At 36.3% G+C, this 24,964-nt stretch overlaps 1 protein-coding gene across 2 annotated transcripts; it reads right to left on the bottom strand.

Annotated features, from left to right (window-relative positions):
* Window positions 1-102: 102 nt before the first annotated feature.
* NUA (nuclear pore anchor) lies at window positions 103-23,569 on the bottom strand. Of its 2 annotated transcripts, XM_086586509.1 has the most exons (49): window positions 23,235-23,569; window positions 23,012-23,158; window positions 22,822-22,920; window positions 22,605-22,733; window positions 22,427-22,519; window positions 22,235-22,300; window positions 21,864-21,953; window positions 21,698-21,775; window positions 21,393-21,502; window positions 19,669-19,789; window positions 19,456-19,548; window positions 18,395-18,443; window positions 17,997-18,100; window positions 17,864-17,932; window positions 17,312-17,455; window positions 17,094-17,198; window positions 16,872-16,985; window positions 16,652-16,730; window positions 16,329-16,369; window positions 16,178-16,251; window positions 14,996-15,098; window positions 14,315-14,449; window positions 14,144-14,242; window positions 13,974-14,015; window positions 13,834-13,887; window positions 12,776-12,955; window positions 12,601-12,648; window positions 12,154-12,198; window positions 10,368-10,451; window positions 10,207-10,281; window positions 9,864-10,048; window positions 9,660-9,762; window positions 8,910-9,026; window positions 8,526-8,618; window positions 8,013-8,165; window positions 7,872-7,925; window positions 7,654-7,767; window positions 7,349-7,426; window positions 6,801-6,950; window positions 6,643-6,714; window positions 5,089-5,244; window positions 4,922-4,975; window positions 3,946-4,033; window positions 3,786-3,859; window positions 3,585-3,692; window positions 3,155-3,217; window positions 2,136-2,313; window positions 397-1,721; window positions 103-276 (listed from the first exon to the last, which is right to left on the bottom strand). In XM_086586509.1, exons 1-49 carry the CDS (start codon window positions 23,538-23,540, stop codon window positions 205-207), a joined length of 6,213 nt encoding a protein of 2,070 aa, XP_086442635.1. In that variant the 5' UTR covers window positions 23,541-23,569; the 3' UTR covers window positions 103-204. The 2 variants fall into 2 exon arrangements, with proteins under 2 accessions (XP_086442635.1, XP_086442637.1); XM_086586511.1 differs by lacking the exons at window positions 21,698-21,775; window positions 21,864-21,953; window positions 22,235-22,300; ... (3 more) ...; window positions 23,012-23,158; window positions 23,235-23,569 and having other exon boundaries at window positions 21,393-21,523.
* Window positions 23,570-24,964: the final 1,395 nt, after the last annotated feature.

Genomic DNA, 24,964 nt, shown 5'->3' with positions numbered 1-24,964 from the left:
GGAGGGTGTTGAAATTGTCCCTTTTTTTTTTGCAAAGTAATGGAAGGAGGGTTGAAATTTCCCTGTAGTCATTAACGCCAATTCAAATGAACGATGACCGTATCAACCAAACCAACACTTTTCTTTACTGGGTAACAACCATGAAGTAAATCATCAAAATTTGATTACAAAAAACGAGAAAGGAAAAAAATTGGATTTCATATTTTATCCTCGCCCCTTATCCGGTGTTGGTCCACGCCCACCTCGACCTCGTCCTCGACCACGAGTTCCGTATTTCTGAAATACCGCAATATTTGTGAATCATTAGCTCCAAAGCAGATGGTTAACCAAGGATGCAATAACAAACTAATTAACCTCCATAACCAAAAATAAAATAAACGAAATAAAGCATTTCACCTTGGGACCAGGAGCAGTAGGTTTGCCGCGTCTAGTGCTTGTCTGTGACACCATTCCTATTCCAGCCTGTCTAATCGCAGCATTAGCTTCCGCTCTCTCAGCTAAGTTTAGAATTCTACTCCTTGTCACTGGCGACGACTCTTCCGCGATAACAGGAGTGGCTGTGGGGTTATCCTGTTCTGATACTGTAAGATCTGGAGGATTGCTTGGTGAATAACTACCAGCAGCACCAGAGGCAGTATCAGTTTCCACAACTCCCTGATCGCCACCATTGTCCGACTTGTCTGAATCTTCGGCTGTCTCTTCCACTCCTTCACCCGTATCAGTTTTCTCATCCATAATAACATCGGAAGTAGTAGTTTCAACCAGGTCGCCTACTGTAGAACCTAGGTCCTCATCAACGGCAGAGGATGCAACATCAGGAACTGGAGCAAGTTCGTGTTGGACTTCCACTGGTTCAGTGCTGGTCATCATACAAGAAATATCTCTACCATCCTGTTCATCTGCCACATCTGGTGGTAACTCTCCCTCTTCCCTATCACTATCATTTTCAACTGTAGACTCCTGGGGATCTTGCTCAACCCCATCCATCAACCCTTCATCAAACCCCTCCCCTACTTCTCTAGTGCTATCAAGCAAATCTTCAGAAGTATCAATTATCTCATTAATTGGTGTTTCACCTTTAGGCACTGCATCTGAAACTGATTCTTTTGATTCATCTTCTATATCACTAGAAGCATGCAACTCTTCCTTCTCAGCAACTATAGCCATCTCATCTGCAGCTTTAGTGTGATCGACACCAGCTCCATCAAATGATTCATCCAAACCAGCTGGCTGTTCAAGACTTTGGGGAGGAACAGACATATAGCCTTCAGTACCATCCAGAGGAAAATCAGAACCCTTGGATTTCTTAGACACATGTGGGACAACAACGGAATTGGTATCAGGTCGAGCAAGTGACTCCTCATGTAATTCGGACCCTGAAGTCGAAGCAGATCGCTTCCGAATAGATGGTTGGGTAGGCAAAGGAAGATCAACTTGGGGTTCAGTGTCAAGTGAAACACCAATTTTCTCTTTGGTAATTGAAGACTTTTCCGCCTCTACCGTCTCGGGATCAAGACGAGGTCGAACTAATCTCACTCTTCCACCCTTGCGACTTTCAGGAACAGGTTTGGACAAATTGGACCTTTTATCTCTTTCATCTGTTGTTCTGGCTTGTGAAGGAGCTACAACTAAAACTGGTGAAGGGGCTACAACTGGTGAAGGAGCTACAACCGGTCCAGATAAAAGCTGTTTATTTGAGGATTGAGCAGGAACTTGCTGAGCTGTAGACACATTTATATGCTTCAATTAATTTAGAGAGAGAAGAGAGGAGAGGGGGGGATGGGTAAAAACAACAATCAACACAAGGAACTCAAATGTGGTTGTCCTAATGGTATTGGTATTTGATAATACTACCCAAAGCATGCCCTACTTGGTAAACGCTATTATATTGATCTATGAAGCCATGATTTCAGTATTACAACACCCTTCACACTACATCTTAGATTCCCATATTGTTAATTATCCATTTTGACATCCCATCATTTGTTGTACGTTTTTTCCCCATTTTCAAGTAAACTAAAGCATATTCATAGGGCAATCACACATTCACACTTAATGATTGTAATAACGGATATAAATCTAGTCAGTCTTGCTAGAAGTTAAAATGGTCATCATTTAAGACTCAAGAGACATACCAATACCTGCAGGAGATGATGTATTCATAGTTGAAGCCTCTGAAGGAGTGCCGCGTGCTCCAGACCCAACAACATAAGAATTTGCTGCCACTTCTAAATTCTCAACAGCTTTTAAATACGAAGCTGACAAGTTTTCTAATACAGGTTCGGTACTTGAAGCAATTGGTGCACCACCACTCTGGAAGACAATATTAAAGAATAAGAAACGATAATACAAACCCAACATAATTGAATATTTGTTCTTGAACACAACAAACTACTAATCCCTCAAGGAAATCATATAGAGCATTAAATATATGTACGCTTAAAAGTACATCAGCAACATTCTTAAGATGTTGATCCTGTATTATCCATAATTTAAAGCGAACCTAACTCAAATTTATACAACTTAGCTATCAATATCATGAGCCATATGGGTATACATTCTAAAAAACTCCCTCTCTTTAAAGACACAAGTGATCTTAAATTTGGAGCATCCAACTCAAAACAATTGGCAAAGAGTGGAGCAACCCCAGAATCTGAAAAATTATAGTGCACAGCTTTTAAGTTCCCCATGTGGCATTATACATCTCAACACACACCCCTCACGCATGGGATTGAGCCAAACACATGGATTTATTGGGTGGCATGGGAAGGAATTATTTACCTGCTCTCATACCATCTTTAGATCTAAACCATCAAACACAAAACCAATTCGGAATTATATCTGAACACGCCCCCTCACGTTTGGCAGAAGTTGAGCTAAACACATGCATTGATTTTATTGGTGAAGTAGAGAACATAGGCTAATTGGCCAGAAACAGACTGATATCAACCCATCTTAAAATTGGTGTGGGATGATATATCTCAACAAGTGTCAAAGGAAATTAGGTTCCAGCATTTTATCACCTTATGTTTGGACCTTGTTAACGCTGAATCCATACAAACGCCTAATATACAGCTACTATTGAGAAATGCTAAAATTTACATAATCTAAGAAGAATAAGAGCTTTACATATGACAAAACATAATACAACTACCTCTAGAAGATTTTCTCTGGAAAGTTTATGCCTCTCAAGTTCGTCAACCAGCTTAGTTTTTTCCTGAGTTGGGCAAAAAAAATTGTTCAGTTAGTATCTCATATTAAGAAAGACAACTAAGAAGAAACAACTCCGGCGTATGCCACTTGGACAAGAAGTTGAGAACACCTTCCCTATAAACCAAGGGTATAAACAATCATGAACAAGACAGAAGTTTGTACCAAATTGCAGCAATGCTAGGCACACTATTCACATTTTACATGTTCCAAAAGATGAAGACAATGAGAGACATAACTTCAACCAGAGAATACCTACCGGTACAATCTGGTGTCAGTTTGGAGACCTTAAACATTTAGATCTTCCATGCCACTACTAAACCAATGCATACTGAAGCTAATTGAAAAAATACTTGGTGAAGGGGAACACAAACCACATTAACATTCTTAACACAATCCCAGACAGCTTTCTCATTGTCCATACGCTTCTTTTTCTCTTGCTTGTGCTGATCCTTTACCTTCTCAAGATGTTTCTCCAGAATCTGGCATAATGTCAAGCAAAAATATGAGAGGCCAGATGGTTGGTAGGCAAACAAGGATACATAGGTTAGACCATCTTAGAAGCTTCCACAAACCTGTATACGTGCATCTTTCACCTCAATTTCTTTCTTGGTATGTTCACTACTTGTATCCCCCGCATGTCTCTTGCCTAAAAAATCTATATAATTAAAACCAAAGACACAAAAAGTATTTCTAAACAAAACATTAACGTATAGAAAAGTATTTAATAACTACTTTGTTTACAGTCTTCCAACTGTTTAGAAAGAGTTTGTTTCTCTTTGCTCAATTCCTCCTTTTCTTTTGTAATGTTTTCAAACTTCTTCTGCAACACAAGAACAGACCAAGATGAGTATAGGCAAATTGTATAGGAAAGATGTGTTGCTGAAAAGGAATCTAACTATACAGACAAACTCATCAGTACGTGGACGAAGTACACTGGAGATAAAATGTTCATCATGGGGATAACATCTTCACAGATTCAAATCACTAAATTAGTCTGACAAACTCCATTGATACCAAATAGAGAGGAGTCAAATAGAGAGGAGTTTAAGGCTGCATATCAGAGAAAGAAATGCATTGATCAACTCATCATAAAGATCTTTTCTCCTTAACAAAGAAGATATCCTCACAAGGGTAACATTTCATTCAAACCAATCTAATTTTTTTATAAAATAGGATTGCAAAAATATAATAACAGATATCTTACCATGAAGAACACCAGTTTGACAGTTGATTATTGACCAATATGATCAAAGGAAGAGAACATTCTTACCAACTATTACTCCTTATTAATGAACCGAATTATACTTGACATTAATGAAAAGTAGTTGTTGGTACGGTCTATGGTCTTTTCTTTATTTTTTGATGGGTGGGGGATTAATACCCAAGCCCTAAATTATTTGTTGAGTCAGTGTGGCGGCCAGCCGGTAAATTGATCCAGCAGGTGGACTTCATTCATTTGCTTCATCAGTATCTAGGCGGCTCTATTTAGTGAATGTTGATATTCTAACTGTGCAGCTGCACATATGACATCAGTCAATCTGACCGAACACTAAGTTGTCCATGTAGGTGGATCATCCTCGCAAATTTTTATTCAATAAGAAACTTGTAACCATATGAAAGGAACGGAAAAATCCAGAGCTCTAGACATTTTCATACAATCCATCCAAAATATTCATATATGTATAAAAAGTTAGGATAATTCATTAACCTTGATTAGAACCACCTGCTTCCGCTGCTTTTCTAAATCCGACTTGAGGTTACCCTGCATAGAATCGATTAAAATGAGACCATTGTGATTTGTAAACAAGCTGCATATATAAAAGAACTAATGGGAGCACCAAGGCGGTGGACAGAATAACTGAATAAACTAAGTACCTCAACTACCAAACTTTCCTTTATCCTTCTCTCCTTTTCAGTTAATTCAGTCCGAGTCTTAGCAAGGTCATGCTCCAAGCATGCAATGGAATTCTGCTTCTCAGAAACAAGTTTTCTTGTTTCATCCAGCTCAGCTTCTATCACTCTCAAGTTTGCCTGAGATCCAAAATAAATCCACAGAATAAAGCACCATAATACTAGTACAGCAAACATAAGGTACAAAGGAGGCTACAAAACCAAGTGGAGAATTCCAGATGTCTAGACCACCTCTTACTCCAAAATATTAGTGATGAAAACATAAATCCTACGTCAAGAATCAAGATATCACTACAAGTTGTGCCATATCCTACGATAAGCACCTTAATAAATTTTCTTTACTAACTGCGTCAATGAAATTCGGGCATCCGCTTTTGGATCCCCAGTTCGCACCGAGGTCTTACTATGTTCCATACCAACTGTACCATGTTTCCAATGACATTTCATATTTCGTTTGACAAAATCCTTGTTTCCAGTCTCTAATGCACTTAAAAGGATTATCTGTCATTGAGGTTACTAATATACCAAGCGCCCTCAGTCTTTTGTGTTATTGAACCATAACATGGCACTGCAAATGGTGGAATTTTTAATAGGTACGTTTACAATCTTTCGGCTGTTGTCATACACTTGTACTATGGTGTTCCTGTGTCTATGAAACCAATTTAAAATAAAATTAAATACATTTATTACAGCTCAATTGAGTAAGGAGCTATATTCCAAGCACACATTCAAGTAGAGTTATATGGTAGCAAAAGCTGTGATATTTCCATTCAGCTGCAAGCCCTCCAAGCCTTCCACTTGGAGTAGAATCTATTTGGATAATGTTGACCTAGATTCTTACAATTTAAAAATGAATGGTACGACCCTATACCACAAATCTATCCAGGTACAAATGAGCAAGAGAAAGGATGCGCAATTCTTTTAGAATAGATCCTCTTTTTGATGTGTTGTACACTCGTACTTTTACTGCTTCATTAATAGAATTTAGTTTTATCAACTAAGAAAAACTAATACAGCGAACCCACCTCACAGGGAGATAGCGATAGGAATTTTGTTAATTACAAAATTTTTAGCACTAAAGTTGATTCTTTCTTTATTGAACTTCTCCGCATCTTCCCCTTCCTAATTGAACATGATATCTAATGTTGCATTGCTCAGATATATAAGAGAGAAACTAACAGTTCATCTTCCTAATCGAACATGACATACATTGTTGTATGTCGCGTAACTCGGGTATATAAGAGAGACTAGCACAATTTCCTAATAGAACATGATATCGGAAGACACTAATTTCTGGATCTTACTTGGATTTAGGGGAACATTTCCTAACTGTGTAAGTGTGTATAAAGACCATGCAAGTTACCGGGGCTATTTGACACAGTTTTAACACCGTACAAATGTGGTTATCCACTGATCTAACCCTCTGGACACTAAGAACACATTTACCAGGGCTTCATCGTTAGATCTCAAACATAAAATACGACTAGAAAAGAATAGAATCAAAACCTATAAACACACCTGCATCTTCTGACAATCATCCTTCAGCCGACTATACTCCTCCAACTCAACATTTTTGCACGCCCCAAGTAACTTCAAAAAGATGAATAAAATTAAAGTGCCGCACGATCAAAACAAAATATGATCTAAGTCTCTAAGATGTAGTAACAGGAATTTACCTCAACAATCCTAATTTCTAATTTCGTAATCTCTATCTTCTGCATCTCAATTTCCCTCTTACAAGAATCCACCTCAATTTCTTTCTCCCTCACCATTGTTTGTAGATGTTCCATCTCAACTCTTGCCTTTTGAGCCATTTCTCGCAATTTCTGTGGAATATTAACCAATCCAGAAAAAAAAATTATTAAGTGACCCATCTAAATAGCTAAAATGAACACCCCCACCCCACCAACAAAATTTCAGATCATTTCAAAATATCTAACCCTTTCAAAGTTTATTTTAAAGGCCAGGATTTTAAATTTTGCAACCCTCGTTTGGCATTTTTAGAATTTCCAAATGGGCTCATTTTTTGCAGGGATGTTAACCATGGTGGGAAGATGGCATCCACAAAAAATCAAGTCGTAAATAAATTTGTAGAGTGAGATGGAGGCCATTGTATAAACTGTTGTATAAAAAGTGTATATTATAATAATAGTAATTATAATTATAGTAATAATAAATTAACCATCCCTTATGAGGTAACAGATACGGTTTTACAGAACCAAACCTGGCACTCCTCAAAATTGTATTTGTTCTCCTCTCGTAGTTGTAAATTGCTTTCACGAAGCAGATTCATTTCTCTCACCTGGAAGAACATAAAACATCAGGTACCACAAAAACATAATTGTGCCATACAATAACCACCATAAGTATGCTGCAAAAAGCAATTAGGACATAATGAACTTCCCGAGGGAAATCCTCGAAGGCGGGAGGATGAGGACTGTCGAAAAATTGTGTTGATGGACCACGGTAATTATAAACTTCCCTAGAATATCAATAATACAATGGAACGGAACGGAACGGAAATTTTACCTGAATCTGCAGAGATTTAAAATCTTCATCACTAAAAAGTAAAGCTCTAGAATTCGCACGCTCGGTATGTAGTTGCGCTTGAGCTGTCTCAGATGCCTTCAGAGCACTCTCAAGCTTCAAAATAATTTGAATTTTTTTTTTAAAAAGGTACTCAAGAAGTTAGATAAGGAGGGGAAGATAGAAACCAAATAGAGGGGGGAAACAGACAGATTAACCACCTGTGATTGCAACCTCCGCTTTTCCTGCTTTAGCAAGGATATCTCTGTCTCAGCCTGCCGATCAATAGATTGATTTCACTTATACAAAAACTTATTCAACTGAGAATATAATGCATGAGAATGCTGTGAAAAGAAACTGACAATTTCTTTTGATCGACGGAGGTAACTGACAACAGTTTGCATGTCATCACCCTGCACATCTAGACCAGTGCTCCCAGAAGTTCCAGCAGAGAGTCGCTCCTTCTCAGCCAGTTTAATGTGCAAAGCCTCCACACGAGCGTGCAGTATCTTGTTCTGAAAAGGGGAAATGGAAGTCAACAGAATAAATTACTTGAATACCTCCTATTATACCACAAAGTAAAATCAGTAAAAAGTCTCATGCCAATGTGATGATGTCACAGTCGAATGTCAACAGTACAGCAGGGGACCGCATATAAAAATATATTATATAGAACAATTAACGGTGGTATGTGAAAAACTGAAAATAAATATCTCACAAAGCTAACTTGAATTAACAATACAATGCAAAATGTACCGAACCACGCCTGTCATCCGTCAATGCTAGTTACTTTGGTATAGCACTAGTTTTCCCTCAACTACTTAATATGGTAACAACATCATACATAATGGGAGATCATGTGTGACAATGATCACCTGTTCATTAACTTCATTGTACTTCCTCTCTGCATCATCCTTCAACTTCCCCAACACAGATTTCTCTGATTCCAGCTTTTCCTTCAGTATGTCCTGTGTAAAGATTTAACAAAAAAGGATAAAAATAAAAATGCATGTTACAGCCGGATTTGTGGACAATATTAAGTTATTAACACATGAAAAACTAAGTGACAAAAAAGAAAGAAAGAAAATTTAGGGCAAGGAAAATCGTTTGAGCCAAAGTAAGTCAAGAGTCAAGACTACTGAAAGGACAGGTGCCAGCAGGCCTAGGTGGTAACGCTTGTGGAGAACGTAAACCATTTACCTAAAAAAGACTACTATTCCTGATGAGAAAAAGCTAATTAAAATTGAAAAGGACATTACATTTTCACTCTTTTGAGAGTCTGCCAATTTACGCAACTGGGAGACTTCTTCCTGTAGTAAAGCTAAGACTTGAGAAGTTTTTGTTAGCTCCTGAATTGTCTCAGATTGGAGGATAACCTGCAAAATCCAGAGGAATAAGAGCAATATCATCTTCAATTCACTCTCAAAAGGAACTCCTTTTCCTTGCTATATGTACATCATGGCATAGCTAAAGCTGACTTACCTAATAGGCTGATACATGAAAACCAAAATGAAAAATCTATAGTACTTCTCTTTTGAACATTTCATTGGACAAAGAAAAGTGCATTTCAAATATGGTAGTTGTAATTATACTATCTTCACACTAAATGTAATCTCCGTTTTATAATTTAAGACCTCACATTTCATTTAGAAATAATCAATTGGGGCTCAAGCATACCGTTCTAGCGTAATAGGTAGATCACCATCCAAGAGACATACATCCACCCAAATAAGGATCACGTGAAATCGCAAAAGTGTCACTTAATCATAGGGATTTTATCTATACTATTCTTTTGACAAGTAATTTCAGGATAATTCTCTGGTTTTTTAATAGAGAAGTGTCTATTCAATGTGTCAGAATGTCAACAAATACATATACACCAACATTGGAATTATTCATGTGTCAATGTAACTTACTGCAAAGTAAAGATATCCATGTTCCCAACAAAACGAGTAAAATAAAGTCGAGAAATGTGGGCCAGCCAACATAAGCCAAAAAAATATGCTAACCTGTCTTTCATAATTATTTTGAGCAGTGCGCCAGCGTTGGTGCTCTTTCTCCAAATCTTCTTTCATGGAAGAAATTTGAACTTCCATTCCCATAATTTCGGACCTACAGCATGAAGAATAGTGTGACTGACTGCCCCATTAGGAACCTGCATAACAAAAGACTGAATAGAACAGTTTAGGCAGAAACCAGCGAGCATAACCTACATTTTTACAGAATGTTCTTCCTTGAGGCTAGTGATCTCTGCTAATGCAGAGCTGAGAGCTTCTTCTTTCCCAGCGATTGCAGAGGCAGCTTCGTTGGACTTCGATGTAGAAATACTTTCGAGTGCAGAAAATCTTTCTCGCATTGAGAAAATTTCAGCTTCTAGAGACTTCTTCATTTTGTCAGCCTATAATACGCAAGATAGTCATGTCGGACACAATATGTCTACAAACTTGGCATGATGGTCCAAAATGTAATTTATCTTTTACGATGACATGATAAATTGTTCGAGAAGAACGGAATCTAAATTTCAAATGCGTGGCCAAACAAGCACAAAACGATTACCTCCGTTTTGAATTGTTCATGAGCAAACTCTATTTGCTTTAAAGCAACTTCATTAACTTGTGCAATGTTCTTATACTGCCGAACAAGAAAATACATGATGTTAGAGTTCATGACCTCAATGTAAGATCTAAAATAAAAACCAAGTTAAATTGAAAACAAACCTGAAGCATGTGATCCTTGTATGCTTGAGCTTCCTCTTTCAGTTTTTCCATCTCTTCTTTCACGTTAGGCAGGTCCAGCGTCACCTATAGATTTTATAAAAGACATTAAAAGAATAAATAAATAAATAAGGGTCTTTGGCAGCTTAGTATAGTCTCCTCTTCATTAAAGTTCTCAAGTTCTAAGTTCCAGAATAAAGATAAGAACTCGAGAATTTTAATGAACTCGAGAACAGTATAGACCAGACTAGAGATGCTCTAAAGATAAGTTAACTGTATGGGCTGCCGTTTTCAAATACATAAAGAGACAGAGGCAAAATACAAGTAAAGTTTACATAAATAGCTGGCAATATGGCATTTACAAGGATATCAAACAGGTTAAGTCCACAGTAGCATTGTTACAAAATCCTTTATGATGATCGGTGCTTGCATGATTTGAAGTACAAGATTTATACATGTGTGTGTGTAGGACGATATATATATATATATATATATATATATATATATATATATATATATATATATATATAGGGAAGGGATCTGTTTACTCTCCCATTTCTACTCACTTTTGTACTCTCAACAACAACCATTAGATGATTTGAATCAACGTTTGAGAATTAGCTGATGTGTCAATTTGAAAATGTAAGAAATTAGAGAATCTGACCCGGCTCAAGCCAAGCCGTTTACAGCACAAAAACATTACCACTAGTTTCAAAACACGTGTCCAAGTTTTCTCTCACTTTTGGTCAAAACAAAAAATTTCAAAAGTTCTTTTACTCAAGCCATGAAAACACCATTTTTTTGGCAATCAAGAAATCAAGAAGTCGCCTTTATGGGTGGATTTGAAGGCTAGTAATATTATTGAAAAGCTCTTCCTGGAAATTTTTGACTCATTAGAAACAAGAAAAAGCAAATGAAAAGGACACCACAAATCATCTGTTAATGGCAATAAGAACTTCTCACTATCCAAATTTGATATATTTAGTTTCCATCTCCACAAAAAATAGTAAAAGATAGATAAATTGTAGGGGGTAAGAGATGATTTGCATGTTCTTGTTCGAAATTCTTCAACTCATCATTGGCTTTAACTTGCACAATTGAATGGTTGTGAGGAGATTTCTTGACGAAATCAAAAGTCACAATACTTGTTGTCCAAAAACTCGAAGGGTCTGTATTTCTTTGAGAGAAACAGATAACACAAATATAATAATGGATTGGATTAGGTACGGTCATGACACTTTGTTGTTAAAAATGGTGTTTCTACACTTGAGAAGATAACTCTGGAAAGTTTTTTGTTTTGACTAAAGGTGAGAGAAAAGTGGGACATGTGGATTGAAACTAGTGGTAATGTATTTGGGGTGCATACGGCTAGGCTTGAGCCAGGTCAGATTCTCTTTTCTTACTTTTCATACTGACACATCAGCAGATTCTCAAACGTTGATTCCAACCATCTGATGGTTATTGTTGAGAGTACAAAAGTGAGTTAACATGGGAGAGTAAACCAATCCCTTCCCATATATGTGTGTGTGTGTGTGTGTGAAAGATAAGATTACAAGGGACAAAAGCACACTGGAGAATGAAAAATGTATCACCAAGACAATCCTTATATCCAACTACATGCCACTTCTCATTCGTTGTTTTGTATCTGATTATACGAACATTTTTTTCTCCTTATTCTTTTCATTTTATTTATTTATCCTTTTGTTCTATTTTTATTTTGGGGGTAGAGGGTCTCTGTAGTGTGCATGCAGTATATGTTCATTGCAAATATAAACAGGTAAATACGAACCTCGCTTAACAACGAAGTAGATGGTTCACATCCAGCATCGACAACCTGCATAAATAGAGTATATTACAAATGTATGGTTAACAAATGAATTAATACAACAGTAAACACTAACAAAATGCTAGAACTAATCCAAAGTTTATGGTTGAAGCACTTAAGCATTCTGATTATCCAACAAAAATCTCATTAAGAAGCAATGATCGAATGGAAAATTGCCCATCAAGACCAAATTTAAGCACCATTTTCTTGTAGTTAAAGATAGACGAAACAAAAATAGATAGAACGTCTAAAAGTTAAACACCTAATCCGAGATAACAAAGATTTAGAGTTTTAGACTACAGAAGTCATCATTAGTGATGTGGTTGGTGTATTGTCTGTTTTCTGAATAAGTTCTACGAAAAGGGAAAAAAAAAGCACTAGCAAAGAGATTTAGATCAGTTGTAAAAGTACCTTGTCTCGAGAGGACTTAATTTTTTCTTTCAAATCAGAATACCGCGCCTGAAAAAATTGATAATCAAAATGAATGAATTTTTCTGACCATCTGGTGCCAGTCAAAAGCAGCCTTCTCTAGCAAAGGGTCTGAATTTTAAAAATACAAACAAAACCTAATAGAATGATCACATACTTCAGCGACGGCTGCTCTCGATTCAGCTGAAGCCAAAGAACACAAGGCATCAGCCAATTGCTTTCCAAGATCCTCTACTTGCCTCAAAGCATTCTTCAATGTCTGTTCCCTGTCAAGAGTTAGGGTCCGGACATTGTCCCTCTCTTCTTGAAGCTCTTTCTTCACTTGAGCCCAATCCCTCTGCCAAACAACAATTATCAACATTATGTACAAAGATAATAGTATCAAAATTTCATTTGTACTTTTAGTATTTATAATAATAAGATACCAGGGCACGCTAGTAATAATAATAAATGAGCTCCTACAACTACCCCCAAGAAAAATCTTAACAACCAGTTGCACTTCATCAAACCAATCCCACTTCATCAATTCGAGGAACCAACTTGCTGGCCATAATGGCAGGTAGTATACCATACATGGAAGTTGCTCAAATCTATTCCAGCTCGGACAAGGAAAATGGAGCACCGAGGACAAAACACAGTAACTAGCCACAAAGAAATCTTCAAATCCTAGGTGAAGGCAAACCCACAAAGGACATGTTCATAGTTCCCACATCCTTCACTGCAAAAATAGCTAGCCTTTCTCTCATAAAGTATTCATTCATTCCCATAAATGTACTAAATATATAACACTCTGAAACCACTCATCAACTTCAACTACATAACCTTAAATCTATGAAAATATCCTCACCAAATCTATTACTCCTTGTGTAAATATGTGTGAACTTTCGGGACAACATACCAGCAATTAACTCTCTTGTAGGGGGTATAAAAAAAGTGGCATAATTGATCCTACTCATAAATGCGTGCACCTCATGGGCTTGACATCATGAAAAGTGCCAATGGCATCACCATGTGGGCACTCAGGACACGACGTTATAAATGACGGCATAACCACATGTAACCATTGTTATAACTTATAACCACAATGGATAATAGATCCTCTTGGTAATTGAAATTCACAGGATCAATGTAGCATAAGCTTAAAACAATAGAAAAAATCATAAATTGATTAAGCCAAAACAAACCTTATAAAAAGGATAAAATAAGCAAACCAACCTCAACTTTCTTCAAGTACTCCTCTTGCTTCCTCATTTCCATGACTTTCGCCTCCTAGAAGATGTAAACAAAATTAATTAGAACTATGAGACGGTAATATAGAGGATATATTAGAACACGGTGAATGTAGAAGGACACACCTCACGGACTTCCTCAGCACTGTGGATTGTATCCATACTTGCCTGCACCAATAAGTTTAATCGTGAGCGGGCATCATTTTCGTGCCTTATTCCTAGTTTTGGGAGGGCGACCTTTTCGTTTTACTACTATTATTTTAATTTTTATTTATTTGGGGGGGTTGAAACATCACCTGAAGCTGATGGACCCTCTGTGACAAACTACTAACTTCATCAGACGCTCTTTTCTCAGAGTTCACTAGCAACTCTTTTTCATGCTTCAACAGAGATACCTATAAATGAAATCAATGTAGTGAGAAATAACTGTAGGAAGTGTATAGAAGGTTCTTCAAAAGTAGTCTCACCTCCATAGTTAACTTTCTTGAAAGCTCTTCGGCAGCATGTAAAGAATCAGAACTCTCGCGGACTTTTCTTTGGTAGTCAACTACCAGCTGTGAGAACTCTACATTCCTAGCACGAAAGCCATTTGTTTCATCCCTCTGCAACAGTATGACACTATTTAAGAAACATTCACATTCCTTGGGAATTAATTCCTAGTGCTAAACTACAGCACACACAGCAACGCGCCGGGGAATATTTCATTAAATAAGAAACAATTAATACCATACTTCCTGCATTTACTTGTAGGAAGTCATGCCTTGAACTAAAGCACTAAACACACACTTGAACTAAAGCACTAAACACACAGTGACACATGGATTAATAATTATAACCCTATGATGGTGCGGACAGTTGTTTGTGCGTGTGTGTGTGCAGGTAAATTCATTCACAAAGAGACATGCAACTACAAGCATTCACGCATGCATGGATGTCATTGTTAGTCCACCAACACCAGCACAGATAAGACACATAAAATCAGTGTGCTGATATGCTCCAAAAGAAATTAACAGACATCAAAGGCACATATGGTCACCGTCTCTCATGTTTGCGATGACGACATATAAGTTACCAATTAAAAATAATAATAATATACTAATCAAGAAAAAAGGACATATTGATGAAAAGCAAAGGTTCAGCTTTCATACCTGATGCTCAAATTCTTTCATGAAACTATCAAGCTTATCTCGTGCAAAATTAGCCTCCATAACCAACTTATCACGCTCTAATCGAAGCGAAATAGTCTCGCCCCTGATTGAAATAATACAAGACAATTTCACAACACTAACACCGCACAAGAAGGAAAATGAAAGACTTTAAAATCGGTAGCGGGAAACATCATGCAATAAATTCAGGTATCTTCACGATGCATCTCCTGTTTACAAACAATTTTTAATCTAAGATGAACTTTCCCAGCTAACGGTTTCCACTGAAAGAAATTCTTGAAAAACCAAATGAACAGTGTTTTTTTTTGTACCATTAAATTTTATTTCAGTTTTGTAACACAGCACATTTGCAGGTCAGCAGGTGTCATTCTCCTGACAGCATCACACAATACTTCGAAAAGATAAACTTCAACAGTTCAACCAGGCTCTAATCAAAATTTTCACAGTTGATTTGATAACACAAAGGATGAAAAGACTATAATATCTATTAGATTCTGAAAAGATGCACACCACTGTCTTGGTTTCGGGTTGCCGGAGCAAACCCCGGCTAAGTCCAGGCCATCCCTAATTTTTCTAGTGTCCATATTAGTGGGTCTGAAATCCTGATAAAAAAAGCCTTATACCGCACGTTTCTAAACAGGAAGTGTCTCGTAACGTCTGTCATCTATTTACGTCTGATAGGAAACCAGTTAATCATATTTTGTTTCACTGTTAGTTTCCTTTTAAGTTTTTCAATTATTAGCCTAATGCAAGGATGTCCGTTACAGATCTCTTATTCTCATGGTGATTGAGGATGTACTTGCAGCATAATAATCACATATGGAGTTTGATCCTATCTGGTGTAATGTGGAGCATTTGCTTAAAAGAGGAACAACTTCCAGTTTGAAGCAAAAGTAGCTAGCTTTGATGAGATCATACTATTCATCAAAACACTTTTCCTTATATTGTCTAATATTTAAGGAATTAAAAGAGATTCCTGTTCCACTTTCTTTTCTGTGGGAGAATCTATAGTCGTGAGGGATAGAACTGGGGTAACTAGCAATGGATGATGATACACGTCCATTTTCCAGTCTAAGCTGTTAACAAGAGAGCCTTACAAGCAAGTTTCAAAGCAAACATATGAACATTATATGACTGCTGAATGGGTTAAGAACTACATATTACCTAGATTTATCCAACTCCTCTTCAAGAATTTTAGCCCGTTCAACAGCCTGTTCGTTTGCCTTTTTGTAAGCATCCTGTGAACATATTTAGCAAAAAAAATATATTTACAGAAGAAATCAAAGAAATATTTTCACTATTGTTTCAAGCATACTTGAGAATCTTCCAGAAGCATAAGGTCCTTCCTTCCAGTTTCTGCACAAGCCAAATTACAAATTCCATGAGAAGACCAAATCTACATTCAACTAACTTCTGTTTTGACACTAAATTTTTTCCATTAAAAAACCAACATATAAATCAAAGTTGAAGGAAAAAAGATGGGCTTTGTGTGAGGCACAGATAAGAATACAATACAGGACAATTGTGGCTAAGTGAGACAGTATCAACACGTCGTGTGTGGTCTGATGGTGAAAATAACAACTACGTTCATCAAAAGAACTTGCTTAGGCAGTATGTCAAACTATTCAAGAAACAAACCTGGAACTGCTTCAGAGTATTGAGGATGTGATGCACGAAGTTTAAGCTCCTCCTCATATAATCTTTTGTACATTGCAACCTACAAAAGAACAACAAAAAATGTTACATGAGGTAGGAATGTGAGCATACCAAAATCTCAATCCTCCCCAGTGACGGCAGATGGTAATAGTCAAATACATAGTCTTAATGGGAAAGCAAATTAAAATATTTTTATACTAACAGCACTGTGAAGTGATTCTATCATTCTCCCTTGCTCCTCCGCTCTTTTTAATACAGCTGCAACTTTACACGCTGCTTCATCAGTTTGCTTTTGGAGCTCCACTTCAAACATCTCCTGAAATCCCACATAGGTAACCCACAGCTCAATTTAACTACAATTTGTAGGTGAACCTAATTCTTAAATGAGTATTAACAAAACAACATATACGATCTCTTGGGTTACCCTCAATTCTGAGTCTCTTTTCTCAATCTGTTCTGACAAGCTGCGTACAAGACTTCGAAGCTGAACATTCTGTCCAACTAGTTCATTAATGTCCCTAAAAGTCAACTGCATCAATTTTACCACCACCAAGGTAATGTTAAGGAGATGGAATTGCCTCCTGCATCTATAAGAACCAAATCAAAAGATATATCTTAAAGTAAATAGGCACTATCACTCACCAATCGCTCGGATATAACTCTTTCGGTATCAGACACATCTTTCATTTGAACAGAATTGGTAGCAGCACTTTCTTCACCATAAACATCACTAGCTGATCCACAGCGGAGTTGAATATCTCGACATTCCTTGAGAAGAACAGTAACCTAAAATGACATCACAAAATGATCTAAGCACAAAACCAGATTGATGCGGGAAAAAAAAATGTAGTCAAGTGAACAAGTTTACTGAGCCATGCCATGCCAGGAAATTTTTTTACATTACTACCATTTTCCATGGAAATTGTGTACATCAATGGCTATTAAAAACAAAGCTACAAGCCTATAACATATACCAATTTACAGTGGCAATCTAGGTGTCCTCTATTTTGCGTTCAATCCAAGGTATGTTAACACAAAGAGGGAGGTGAGAGGACTTAATCCACCAAGTTCAGTCCTATATTCTAATCACATATACACATGAAACTCATTCCACTATCCCAGCCAAACTTTATGAATAAAATCTGAGTTTCAATAATTAAGACATTTCCCTTGAAGATGTCATAGATACCATACCTGTTTCTGCAGGTCAATTATCTCTTTCTGTGCCATGTCGTATTCACGCTCACTTCGTCGTAAGTCAGCCTATAGAAATTCTTATGAATATAAGTTAATTAGAGAAACAATCATCGAAGATGTTGCATTATACCTTTAATCCCTGGATCGAGCCCTGTAAGTTATTCTGTTCAGAGACCGATTGCTGCAATTTTTGATTGATCACAGAGTATGCCTCCGCCATTCTCTCATGTTCAGCTAGGCCAAACAAATAATGATTGTCAGTACTCAGTACAAATATAAGCTTAACAAGAAAGATACACTACTGAGAAAGAAAACATTCAGAATCAGTGTTCAATTTTTTTTATAATCAGTCAAAATAAGCTATGAGATTTTTCATTTCAACAGCCTTATTACACATGTAAAACAAAGTAGCAAACTGGAGCAGACTGTTGACAAACATGTTGTCAGAACTCAGAAGAAAAATTAATAATAATAGGTGAAAATAGATATAGGAACAGATGTAGCTATCCTTTTTGGTGCATCATATACCTCGTTCATCCAAGATGACCTCAGCTTTCTCCTCTATTTCATATAAAACCTGCAAATGTGAAATTAAACAGACATTACCAATTGACCCTCCATGAAAGATATTCAGCTGTGAAACAAGATTGATCAGACAACACTTCCAACGTGTGTTTGTGTGCATAATCCGCAAATTTTCTCTACACCCTATTAATTCACTCGGTTATAGACCTACACTGAAACATGTCAAAGTGTCAAACACTCTACCCATATAATGAGTTTACAATGTTCACCAAAATTGGTAAATTCTGATATTTCGCTAAAAACAAAATGGAAAAGAATAACAATAATAATTTCCAACTGTGATAGAACTAAAACAATCTTAACCATTGTATCTTGTAACAAACTCTTACATGATTACGAGATAAAGAGCAAGTTTAACTTTTGTGGCAGTGATGTTCATAACATGTACAAAGTAGATATTCCAATGTGCTTCTGCAATGGCCTCCACTGGGGTTGATTATATTGACTGGCCTCTATAGCCTCTGAGTAGTTCAGGATTTTTTTCACAAGAGAAGGGATTGTCATTAATTAGGTACAGTCCTAATGCACATGAATTGGTTTTTGCGGCGATTCAAAGGAACAATCGGTTCATCACCTCAAAAGCAGGTCTTCATGTCCTCAAGACGAGTTCAACTATTCAGGTTTCATCGGCTGTAAAGTACTTTTTCCAGTTAAAAGTACATTTCATTCCGCGAGTAACATTCCAATCACAGTAGGTAGACTTCCATTAGCAAGATGCTATGATTAAAGCTACTTAACCCTCATAGAACTTGCTACCAAACCAAAACTCTACTAGACTAACCCAACAAACCTAATTTTCAGTACTACGAGAGCACCAAGAGAAGTAGACAAAAGAAACGATACGAATAACATCAGATAATAACGATTGCACACGAATCACAAGGCTGGTCCACAAAAACCCTAATAACACCCACAAGTGAACTAGAGAGAGAGCATCCAAACATAAGGACTAACACTAAAGCATATTCAAATTATTAGTGTTCAACAACAAAAAAAATTATTACCCGCTCTAATATTGCCTGAGATTGTTTTCGTCCCATGGTCTCATGCCGCAACGCATCAACAGCCTCTTGGTATTTCTCATACATCTTAGCCAGCTAATAGACGAGAAAATATATGGTAAAACATTAAATGTAAAGTCAGAATTTAATAAAGTAACAAATTGTGTCTAGTCTACAAATACACAGATAAATGTATATCACATTATCACCACTTACACTCCAACCATCGCGTAGAAGGGATGCCGCAAGTGCCGTTCCTGAAACACCGACTGGTATCTTAGGGAGAAGCAGTTGATCATTCTCATTAACGTCGTCAGCATCATTTCTGCATGTCCATCTGTATAATGTCAATTTAGGCTTCAGAATCAGGCCTTGACAATATTCAAGTCCACAACTCATTTTGAACTGGTAACACCATTTAAGCATAAAAATCTAAGTAATGTGGACACTTCATATTCTTAAAAAGATCCATGTCAGGCACACAGACACTTTATCCATATCTTCTCAAACTAGGGTTTCTTCTATACCCTAAAAGACTAAGAAAATAATCTTTTAACATAGTTACAACACCAAGATATGCCACTTTCATATTTATTTGTAAGGAGCCATTTTGTAAGATCTTGTAGAATTAGTTATGTAACTAAAGAATAGTAATAGTTTCCTTATTAACTAGTTGTTTCCACGTGTCCTACTTTATATAGGTCCCGTGTCGGACACCGATACGCGTATCTGTCAGTTTGACTTCTATTTATATGACAACTCAAATCCGAAAAACAAACATTAATATGGCAACCATGAGATCATTTTCACTCAATTCAAAAACAGTAACAAACGAATCTCTCAATGTGAGGACGCACTTCAAGCACCAAAGTTCTCACCAAGTAGGGTAGGGTGTCCATGCAGAGAGTTGAGGATCTTTTTTATGTAGGCTCCTTCATCAGTGATTGAACAATGAATTGGCAGGAAACCTTAAACATTTTTATGTAAACAATTAATGAATTTAGTTCAAGTGACTAATTTTTCCTCATGATTTTAGCATTGATCTGTTTTTATTGGTCAAAACATATTTATCATATATAACATTAAGAAATAAAGATAGAATATAGGATGATATATCCCATACAAGACAAGCAACATAAAAACATCAAACAACATGGAAATACACACTACATGATTGCATAAGGAATATCGCTCCACGGCTTGGCAACTCTTGGAGAAACGCCAAAAAAGGTACATTACTAGATATGTTACCTACTTGTGAGCTACCCAAATCACACCCAGACAGGAGAATAAAATGGGTCCAAACCTACCAAGAGACACTACTGTGACTGAGAGCGATAGACCTGACTCATGATCGGACACACACGGACCAGAAACTAATGATGATTTTCTTTCTCCTGATGAGTACTAAACAATTAGAATTTTATTCTGTGTCGCCTAACACAGAATAAAAGCCCCTTGGCATGGAATTATAACCCGAAATAGAATTTCTACGAAAATTAGGTATAGTACTAATGAGATATTTGAGGAGGCAGGTGCCAACTAGCAAAGTCGGTAAAACCATTGGGAGATGATGCCAAAGGACTGGGGCTCGAACCCCACCAGCACCAAAGAGTTATTGATCTCATTTAAAACAGGTTTGCCAATCAAAACAAAAAAATATATTTAAATATTACTTATATGCAACATAGTAACGTAGACAAACCTTTTTTTGTGGAAAGAAAGGCCAAGTAAAATATATGGAATTGCTAAGATTAGGTAGCAGCACTTTATCAACTTATACTAACCAGGTCATTGATTAAAAGACATGTTCATGTACTAATGTCCTACTAGGACATGTGTAAAGAAAAGGAAGAGTAAGCTCAGACAGAAAATAAAAATCTCTGACTACCATAACAAATAAGAAATTTATGGCCTAACTTTGAATTAAAAAGACATACATTTCTCCAGAAAATCTGCTGATTGGTAGAAGACTCAATTCATTTGCCTTTCTATGATTCTCAATTTCAGCTTCGCACTTGTCAAGTTTCTCTTTTAATTCTGCAGCTTCCTACAACAACGGAAAATAATTTAAATCAGGATTCCAAGTCCAGGTGTGACAACGAAGGTGATAGTATCAACTATCAACTTTCACGAGAATGCACTAAAGATGTTTTTTGCTAATTAGAGTATACCAGTTCAGCCTGTCAAAATGATGTCAATTGAAGTCCAAACACAGAAATAACACCCAAATAAAATTACATGCCTTTTCATGCATCTTTCTAGCAGATTCTTCCTTCTGAAGTTTCTCTTTGTAATCACTCTCGAGTTGGCTCAAATGCATCTGGAATAAACGAGAAGGAAATAATAAAACACAAACAGCCAGCCAAATAGGATGTGATGATAGAAAGTACATGTATAAACAATCTTACTTCTAAAGCCTTGATCACACCCTCAAGCTCTCCTGCTTTCCTTGACCATTCCTCAGAACTCTCCTTGTACAGCTCAACAAGCTTGGAAACCTTTGAAAAAGAAAAAAATAGGAAAATATAAATAAATATAAGACTTTCTCCAACTTAAACCATCAAGAATATGAGGAGACACAACATCATGAAAGAATATACAAATTAAAAGTGATGCTCATCATAAAGCATCCTGGAATAGTTTCAAAAAAACTGACTCAGAGAAATTGCAGTTCAAGGTTTATTTAGAAAAAAATATTGAAAATCAAGGGGTTAGTATATATATTGATGGTCTTAGGAACCTACATTCAAATAAAAATGAAAAATACACCAGAACTCACAGTTGAAATTTCAGCAGAGAAGCGTGCTTCGTTTTCACCGTTTGTTTCTTTTGAAGAACATAACTCCTATAGGAAAGATACAACGCAAAAATTCATGAGGGCAGCATTCTACTTGGGGACATGCCAATAAATCCATTTTTAAGGCTTTAGAAACCATCCAAAAAAAAAAAATCTGAATAGTTCACACTACACCTCTTGTAAAGAAGTTAACTTCTCTTCAAGCTCCTTCACTCTCTCTTTGTTCCACCTCAGAGATCTTGAACATTCATTAAATTGTCTCTCAACCTAAAGACCATTAGAAATGACAAATCACCAAAAAACATAACTTTTGCCCAGAATAAAATGTTTGGCAAAGAAAAGGAAGTCTTACATCTGCAAGTTTATTCGACAAGTCTTCCTCAACTTCAGCATGTCTTCTACGCAGTTCAATTGTCTCACTAACTTTAACCGTCAACTCTTCATTGAGCCATACGTTGTGCCTCTGGATAAGTTCCTTCTCCTGCTCAAATAAAAAGTCCAGACATATTACAACCGGTACAAGGATCCAAATTGGTTAGTGATACAACTAAAAAAAATGTTGTTTTGACCTGTAAAAGCCGAGCACAAATGGCATTAGAGCGTGCCATCTCTGATTCAGTATCACGCAAGTGAGCTTGTTTGGAAGCAGAATCATCTGTGACATTAACCTTGAGAAAGATAAAGAAAGTTACATGCAATGATGATTCCCTATATTTTAAAAAAAAAAACACACACACAATAAAAAGGAAATGCACTCACAATCTTGTCGAGATAGGTCTTAATAGTAGCATTCTTCTCACTAATCTCGGAATCCTTCTGTTCCACCAGTTCCAGTAACTGTCTCTTACTCTTATGTAGCTCAGTAACTTCCGTGGACAATCTTTCAACCTCCCCATCTTTACTTATCTAATAATAATATAATATAATAAATAAAACTCTAAAAAAAAAAAAAAAAAAAGTAAGTATTACTACTACTACTTACAGCGTTTAAATGAAGCTGGTGTTTTTCAGACTGAAGTTGAGCGAGGTCTTGAAGATGGTGGTGAATAGAGAGAGTGAGTTGAGAGTTTTGAGATTCGAGTTTAGAGAAATCGGAAGAGAGAGAAATGTATTTCTGTTCGAGTAGAGCGCAAGTTTGTTCAGAGGTGATTGAAGAAGCATCGGATTGTGCTTTAAGTGTTTCGATTTGTCGATGGAGTTGTATTATGTAGGCATCCGCTTTTTGAGAAATTAGTGTTGGGTTGTTTGAACATCGTTCCAACTCTTCCTCCGTTATGAATAACGGCATCGCCTTCTTCTTAGGGTTGAAATCAGGGGGGAAAATGAACAAGGTTTCTGCCTCTGCCTGTTTTATATAGTAAACCAACGGGCCCAATGGGCTTTCTCTTATACTGGGCATTGCGAATTTTCATTTTGGGTTTTGGTCGACTTTGTTCCTAATCTATAATACGGCGTTATTAGTACAGGGAAGTGGGTTAGGGCTATATTAGACTTTTGAGTTTGAAGTAAATATAAAGATATTTTAGAAATCTCTACACTATATATAGCCGGATCTTTAGGTGGAAAATTTCTCAACCAAACTGTGTATTTGTAATCTCTCTATTTTATGATTTTAGAGTTTTGGAGTTTTAATTATTCTAATCAGCTCCCTCTTTTTAAACAATTTACCAAAAACTCTCTCACTTTATTAAAATTAGAATTAGCTTCATATTATTTAAAATAATTTAGAAAACCTCATTCACGTCAAATTTTCAAGACGGTGTATTTGTAATCATCGGATTTTATGATTTTAGAACCACCTCCCTTAATTATTTAATCAACTCCCTTTTTTTAAACAATTTACCAAGGCTCTCTCACTTTATTGAAATTATAATTGTTCATATTATTTAAAATAATTTAGAAAACCTCCTCCGTCATCAAATTAGGAAATATGATAGCGGATCTTTAGGGAGGAAAATTTCTCAAGGAAGGGAAAAATTTGTAATCTTTCTATTTTATGATTTTAGAACCACATCCCTTAATTATTCTAATCAGCTCCCTCATTTTTAAACAATGGGCCCAAAAACTCTCACTTTATTTAAATTAGAATTAGCTTCATATTATTTTAAAATAATTTAAAAAACCTCATTCCGTCACTCAAATTATATTCAACCCCTCATAATGTTTTATATTATTTTTTTTAGATTATAACTATAATTCAAAAAAATCATACTATCGAAAAGATGTTTGAGTTTAAAGATTTGAAAAAATAAAGATATTTTAGAAATTTATTCATTATATACCGATTACTGAGTGGAACTTATATTAGTGAAGATATTGATACATGTAGAAAAAATTTAACTAGAAGTTGAGGTTTCAAATAAGGCATAAACTTCAAACATCATATCCAACTGATTTAAGTATTATAAACTCAAACCACATTCCTTTGCATAATGTCTAGTGACTTGCAAGATGATTTTGAATTCTAAACTAACATATTAGTCGCCTATAATATAGAGAGGTTGAGAGGGAACAATTACAATTTATTGATTAAGAAAATTATACTTGTTATTTGTAAGATCGTCCTACATTAGATGTCTTATATTGTGAAGAAGATAAAAATGATAGGAGGAAGAAGAGCAAAGGGGAGACAGGACAGAAATGCAATGGCACTGAACCAAAGAAAAAATATTATGAGCAAGGAGATTGTGGTAGTTGTTGTTGAATTTATAT

This window comes from Coptis chinensis, unplaced genomic scaffold (genome assembly GCF_015680905.1).
Source record: "Coptis chinensis isolate HL-2020 unplaced genomic scaffold, ASM1568090v1 utg1247_pilon_pilon, whole genome shotgun sequence".
Lineage (NCBI taxonomy): Eukaryota > Viridiplantae > Streptophyta > Magnoliopsida > Ranunculales > Ranunculaceae > Coptis > Coptis chinensis.
This window is presented reverse-complemented; position numbering and strand designations above follow the sequence as displayed.